Source organism: Electrophorus electricus, chromosome 18 (genome assembly GCF_013358815.1).
Source record: "Electrophorus electricus isolate fEleEle1 chromosome 18, fEleEle1.pri, whole genome shotgun sequence".
In the NCBI taxonomy this organism is placed as follows: domain Eukaryota; kingdom Metazoa; phylum Chordata; class Actinopteri; order Gymnotiformes; family Gymnotidae; genus Electrophorus; species Electrophorus electricus.
Window position 1 is genome coordinate 6018061 of NC_049552.1, and position 7700 is coordinate 6025760.

Genomic DNA, 7700 nt, shown 5'->3' on the forward strand with positions numbered 1-7700 from the left:
CTGGAGAAAAAAAAAAAAAAATTAAAAAAAAAATAAAATATATATATATATATAAATATATATATATATATATATATATATATATTTTTTTTTTTTTTTTTTTTTTTTTATTATTATTTTTTTTATTTTTTTTTTTTCCCAGAAGGAACATATGAAAATAAAATAGATTTATATTTCAAGAGTTTATCTATACAAATAAATATTTAACCATCAGCATTTTTAAATAGCTAATGTGATAAAAACCACCTCTTGCCAAATACTTAAAAATGAGAGATTTGTGCTGTATGGATATAATAAGAAAACAATTTTGACAGGCATTTTTATGTTTAATCTGTACTTTCTCTTTATGTATGATAAAGACAGGGTCTATGGTTATTAACTATTATGAAATTGTACCATGTGAGTCACTTCACAGAAATATTTGAAACATCACATTTCAGCAGTTAAAAGTCAGTACAGTTAATCCAATTTTTTGCCATTGGCAAAGAAATATTCTCTCCCTGCCCATCATTCACTTCTCTACGATGCAACAAACATATTTTCTCACAACTTTGCCAGTAATGTATCACTGTCTAATGTGAAAAGAAATTTCGCACATTCTATTCTTATCAGAGTTATGTTCCATGACTCAAATATCCTATATGTAAGCATCATCTGTATGGGAAACACACGCTGCTTAAAAATGATTGTTATATGTTTACTTATAGTAGAAGTAGATTATACAAATATACATTTATCCAAACTATTATCTTATTTTTTGTATAATTACAATGAAGAAAATATGTTTACTGAATAGACTAGTGAAAAAATCTAATATTTCTGTTGTCTTGTGTATAATTGTGAGGTTGAAAGACAAACTAGTGCTGTTTTCATTTAAAATCAAACTGTGTTGGGGATGCTGCCGCTGCCATTAACCTGTAAATATATAAGCCAAAAAAAAGAAGGATAGAAACAGACCATGAAAATGATCTGACACTGGTTAACACAAGAAGCACCACAGTGACGTGCTTTTTTGTATATTACATATTTCCAGGCATGTGCTACATCTAGTGCATGCAATGGATGATATCTATTAACAGTATAAGTTAGCATATGACTAGGCTTAACTTGTCTGGGAAATCGCATAATAACAAGTACTACAGGGTTTGGGTCACTTTGACTCGGACAGAGGAACTGAAGTGTTTGTGTGGAACATTCTTTATTTACAGAGCTCCTTACAGTGTTAGAGTACACCTTATCCGTTTGCATGTCAGTGTCTGCGCTTTATTCATATGGTTGAGTGAAGGCCTAAATGAGAGCCAGTTGATATGTTGATTAACTGATCTCAGGCAAAGTGTCTACCATGGAATTTTTGCTCTACTTTTCTTACTGTTTTGCTACTGCATAATTACCAAACCAGCATAGCTAAGTACATATAGCAAAAAAGATCACCTATTATTATAAAAATCCTATTGGCAGTGATAGAGAAATTTTTAAAGGTTATTGAGCTATTTCAGCGATCAATAAACGCCACAAAATTTTAGAATCTGAAAATTGAATATTGTTTTTGTTTATCTGCCATTCCTTTATTGTGAGATCTGTTGTTGTTCCCATTTCCCCATTGTAGTTTTCTTTGACAATTGATTTGAAAGATCTACTTTATCCAATATCTCAGTATCTACTTTATCTCAGTAATTTACCCAGCTAGGATGACACCGGTTGAACAAGTAAGAATTACTATGTAGAAGCCTATCATATATTTTAATTAACTTTTAATGAGTAGCTTTCTCAATCTTCCTAATTTCATTATCTTTAAATGTTTTATGATCCATGAGATTTAACATACAAGAATATATCATGCCATACCTTTGGTGTACAGTAAAGTACTGATCATCAAACCAAGTGATGATGGCCATGTTTCTTTTTAAAAACAGCTTTCTCCTCAGTAAAATATAGAACATCAGAAATTATTTTATACATAGTCATGCCAAGGGCTCTCCATATCTTGGTGTCCTTCTACATTACAGGGCTGGACAGAGATCAAGGCTAGTTCTAGACTAAAAACGGTAAATTCCCATGGAAAGTGAAATCTTAGTTTGAGGCTAGACTTGGCCTGTGTACAGAAAAATGGTCCATGACATGTCAGCCTCTGTAGCATATCAGAGCCTCTACATTAGAGAGATGGTTCTGATTTCATTCAGATACATTAGAACAGAACTTAGCTAGACACTGTGAGGTGATGGTTGAATATGCCTAGAGATCTATGAATATATTGTGCATATTATGGTGTTCATTTCCTCATTGGTTTTGTGTTGATGTTTTTTTTTTTTATTACCACTTATGTTTCCCTCATCATTCTGTGTTGTGAAGTTTTGCTTTAAGGAAAACTGCTTTCTATATATTTATGAATATTTTTGAATCACGACTCCTGCTTATTATGCAATGTCGACTCATAGCCTGCGATGAAAGCATACTGTTTTCTACCGATAGTTCAGCGAGGTCAATAAAATGACCAGGTAAAATTAGATTTGTATTTCAATTAACCGCAGGTGTTTCTGAAGGTGCTAATGATTACTCGTGTATGACAGCTGCAGGCAGAAAATATGCAGTAAATTTAAGAATGTGATTCAGTGAGAGATCAGAATCCTAAAGGAACCAGTGTGAAAAGAATGATGTAAACAATACATCTGAGTCGAGAGTATACAGCATGGAAAAGTGGTGAGGATCAAGAGATATAAGAGTTACTACTAATGCAATAATAAGTAAGACCTGTGGCTTCCTCAACAGGAAGGGCTATTCAGACTTCATAGAGTATAGGTAAATTAAATCACATCAGGAATTATTCCATCTGAAGACACATCAGGAATTATTCCATCTGAAGACACATCAGGAATTATTCCATCTGAATAGCATTTGGTGAAGACACTTCAGGAATTAGTCCATCTGAATAGAGTTTGGAGTTACTGTAGCTTCATTATCTTGGTTTAGAATGTTACCACTGGACTCTGCACTAAGTGAAAGGTATAGTTAGGTTAGAAATAATTTAATTAGTCAAAGATGGTCCATTGACCTACACTATCTGTAGTGGTTGTAGCTGGATTCTGACCTAAGATCTCGTACTGATCTCTCAAAGATCTCTAGTGCTAAATGAAAAAAATGAAATGGAAAAAACAAAACAAAACTATGAAGGTCTGGGGAGCTGATCATGGACTACAACTTATGTGCTGCTTCTCAGGGTAGCCTGTCCCTGCAGTTATTTGTGAGGAATGCCACATTACAGGTCATTGGATATTTTGTAGATGAATGGATGAGATTTATGAGTTCATCACTCGGCTTATTCCTGTGGGTCTGCTCTCCATGTTGGCATGTATCTGTAGGTTGGTGACTTTTCAGTGGACACTGATTCATTCTCAGCTTTATGATGTGCAACTTAGCTCCTGGTTCTGCGAAAGACATGCGTGCACGTCCTATGAATTCTAATATTATCCCCACAATGTGAGCACCCAGCCAGAACTAGAGAATGACATTTAGCATTTCTACACAGTTGGTGTTTGTATTCTGCCCTTGGACGAGCAGTAATACATTGTACATTGTATTGTAGGTATAGTGAAGATCCAGAGATGCTGATCTTGGTACATAGGTGTTTTATGTTGTGTTTTTTTTAGAGTTCATTCTCCTGTGTGTGTGTGTGTGTGTGTGTGTGTGTGTGTGTGTGTGTGTGTGTGTGTGTGTGTGTGTGTGTGTGTAAGAAAGAAGTTCTAACAAAGAAAGAGGACAAAAGCAAGAGACAAGCCATGAGTGTGTGTGTGTGTGTGTGTGTGTGTGTGTGTGTGTGTGTGTGTATGTGTGACTGTGCGTTTTAGTTTTAACACTCTGAAGTAAGGCAAGGTCTTGGTGGACAGTTTTGTAAATAACAGAAATATTATAGAGTTATATCTTAGCTTGGTTGTTTAATTTGTGTGCCCATGCAAGTCTAGTATTTTAAAGAAATAGCACTATGTATTCTCTATTGTGTTCTATAATAACATATTTAAAAGAAATACATGATATTATTATTTTACCTTGTCAAATGCTTCTGCATTACATGGCTAATGGTTTCTCTGGACCATTTTGTAGAGTTGTCTGCACAAATGCAATAAATTGTCATTTTATTACACATGTTGCTGTGGTTATCTTTGTTTAAAAGTGATTTTCAAATTATTTTCTTAAGTTTAATATAGTTTTGTTCAGCTAAAATAATATTTATTATGACTTTAAAAATCTGGTTCTAATAAGTACAATATGCTTATACAGTTTAAACAATATACTGACAAATATAAAGTACACTTCTTATTTGCTACCTCAATTCAATTAAAAGAATTTTGATTATGCTTTTATTTCTTCATAGTGTTGTGAATTAGTCAGTATGTGGAGAAACTGTGGAAGTATGGACTGTACAGCTTAACTTTGAAACTGTACCAACTCTGTGTTCTTAGTTGTAAGGATTCAGAAACTTAGCACTTCTTAGTAACAATGGATGGTACTCCTGTGATGATAGTACCATTTTATTACACAATAAATTAAACTATGTAAATAATGTGGATACTATGCTTGAGTAATTTATACCTCAGACAGTAGTATGTAGCTTGTAATCTGGCAATTGTCTTTCAATAGTCATTGTTAATGGGACTGCATATACAGTTTTAAATATGATTTCTTATGAGACTTCAGGTACAATAAACATAGACTGTGTTAAACAAAAAACTGTTATGCTTAATAAAAATGCAGAGTTTTACATTTGACAAAGGCACGGGAAAGTTCTCTCAGGATTGAGAACCAAAAATGACAATGACTTCGTCTTTAAGACTGTAACCATTCTGAGCAAATATTTACACTTGCTGTTGGTTTAATAGAATTGTATAAACTGGGTCATCAACAAGTCAAGCTTTTAGAATGTGATGTTACATAGAAAACCATCAGAGAAAAGGAGCATAGCATAGGTGCCTCATGCGCCCTATTCTTTGAAATCAGTAGAAGTCTGACATTTTGCCCAATTGATTTCTAGTTTCTAGCATGCTAACGATCACTCTGTCTTTTCCTGTCATTTTGCCGCCTTCCACATAATTATCCATTCATTGTCTTGTAACAGAATGACCTAGAGTGTAGCACTCTAAGTTGCTGAGTGTTTATAAACCATGAGACCCACTGCTACCAAAGGCCAAAGTGCAGCTGCCCATCCCTGGCCCTGATAATCTACAGTTGGAGAATGCCAGCTTTCTAGCCAATCACCACAGCCTTGCTTATCAGCCCAATGAGAATATAAACACAAGAAATAAGACAACACAGTAAAAGAAATAATAAGAAGAAAGGAAACCTCATCTTAGACGTTCAAACAGCATGAAGAAGAATTCCACAAGTTTGAGAGTACGGCTTCCAGTGCTGGTATTTGCACTGGAAGTCTTGGTTGTGGTCCTGTACTCAGTTTTTGTGACGTATGATGACCAGACCAATGCACTGCTACAAAACAATAAGACACAGCCTTTGGAGAATACTGTGTACCAAGATTATCCTTTTTTTGCTGACATCCAGGTCATGATCTTCATTGGTTTTGGCTGCCTCCTGGCCTTCTTTCGTCGCTACGGTTTTGGTGGAATGGTGTTCAACTTCCTGACTGCTACATTTGCAATTCAGTGGGCCATTTTGGTCCAGGGCTTCTTCCATTTCTATTATGATGGCCAGATTCACCTGGGAGTGATCAACCTCATAAATGCAGAATTTGCTTGTGCAGTGGTACTGATCTCATTTGGGGCAGTGCTGGGGAAGACCAGTCCTGTACAGCTTTTAGTAAGTTTGTTTTTATTTTTCTTCATGACATTCTTTCCCTTTAGATGATTAAGTCTTCATTTTAATCAGTTGACGAGTTGTGAATGATAGATGATGCATCATCCGTAGGTCATGGCCTTGCTGGAGGTGCCTGTGTTCGGAGTTACAGAATGGATTGTTGTTGAGCACCTGAAAATCAACGATGCTGGTGGCTCAATTCTTATCCACCTGTTTGCCTGCTACTTTGGTCTCGGTGTCACCTTTATCCTGTATAGACCAAGTCTGAACGAGGGCCATTCCAAAGAAGGTACTACCTACCAGTCTGATCTACTGTCTGTACTAGGTACCCTGTTCCTTTGGGTATTCTGGCCTTCATTCAACTGTGCACTGACCTTGAGGGGGGATGACCAGCACCGTGCCATTCTCCACACTTTCATAGGTCTGAGCGCATCCACACTTACTGCTTTCGCCCTCTCAGCCTTGCTCAGCAAAAATGGCAAGCTCAGCATGGCCGACGTCCAGAACGTCACCTTGGCCGGAGGGGTTACCGTCGGTGCCTCAGTTGACATGATGATCTCACCTGCTGTTGCTTATGTGCTTGGGATGCTGGGCTGCACGGCTTGCATGCTGGGATATAAGTACCTCAGTCCATTCCTGGCACGAAGACTGCGCCTTCAGGACCAGTGTGGCATCCACAACCTCCATGGACTAACGGGACTCATTTCAACCATAGCTGGCATTTGTGCAATCTTGCTGGCCAGTGAGGAAACGTATGGCCCCAGCCTCTACCAGACCTTTTCTTATCGTGCACCCCAACAAGGAGATCCTCAGTTAGGGGAACTCCAGAAGTTGATCCCAGGACTGGAGGCTGGTCTAGGCCGCACTGCTAAGGAACAAGCTTTGTATCAAGTGGTGGCACTGGGAAGCACCATTAGTATTTCTGCAGTCGGAGGTGTGCTGACAGGCTTGGTGCTCAAGCTGCCATATCTTGCCTCACCAACTGATGAGTTCTGCTTTGATGATGAGCTTTTCTTTAATGTTCCTCTAGATGAAGATCAAGCATCTGAATCGCAGGAACCGAGGTGCTCAGAGACACAAATCACCAATCACCAATACATATTACAGTCCAAGCCGGCTGATGATGTCATAACATCATGAGGGCACACCATACTGGTACATACCGTGTTATAAAATGAATTGATGTGTTTGGATGTAATATAAACACATCCACAAAAAATGCAGATATATAACAGAAATTATGAGGTGTTCCAGGTTTTCCTGCATCAATTCCCAATTTCCTGCATCAATTTCCACTTGTTTTGTGACAATACATTTTGTGTGTAAGTATCCATATAGTTTTATTTCACATTAAAGCTTACAAGAGTAACAAACATTAATTTGTGCATGTATTATTCACTTAATTAGTTCTAGTTAATTACATCATTGACCAGCCTAACAGTTTTGAGTACCATTTCTAAATAGTTTTGCTGCCCTGAAAGGTTACACACACAATGAAGTCATAAGAAAATAATATGAGAAAATAATAAATTATATTAAGAAATATCAGATTTTTTTGGTCTGAAGAAATAAAAAGCCTTCCAGTTTGATTACATATCAAAGAAATATGGGCAAAAGTCAATGCAAATCTATAGGGGACACTTCTAGTATGGATAGGCCCCTGAAAAAAAATGGCTTTAATAGTACATCCTCACTCAGCTATCAAGGTCTTCAATATGTATACCTATGGGTCAAACAGATGCTAGCTAACAAGAATGGTGATAGTACATTCACATTCTGGAAACAAATGGGAATAGTTTTTGTCTGTCTACAGTATACTAAAATTGACTGCATGCAACCTCTTAGTTAATGTATACTTCATGTTGAGCAACAGCAGCCTGCAGAGACAGCAGAATAAGGTT

At 36.7% G+C, this 7700-nt stretch overlaps 1 protein-coding gene across 1 annotated transcript; it reads left to right on the top strand.

Moving 5' to 3' along the window:
* Positions 1–5355: 5355 nt before the first annotated feature.
* rh50 (Rh50-like protein) lies at positions 5356–6939 on the top strand. Its single transcript, XM_035536459.1, has 2 exons — positions 5356–5802; positions 5911–6939. Exons 1-2 carry the CDS (start codon positions 5356–5358, stop codon positions 6937–6939), a joined length of 1476 nt encoding a protein of 491 aa, XP_035392352.1.
* Positions 6940–7700: the final 761 nt, after the last annotated feature.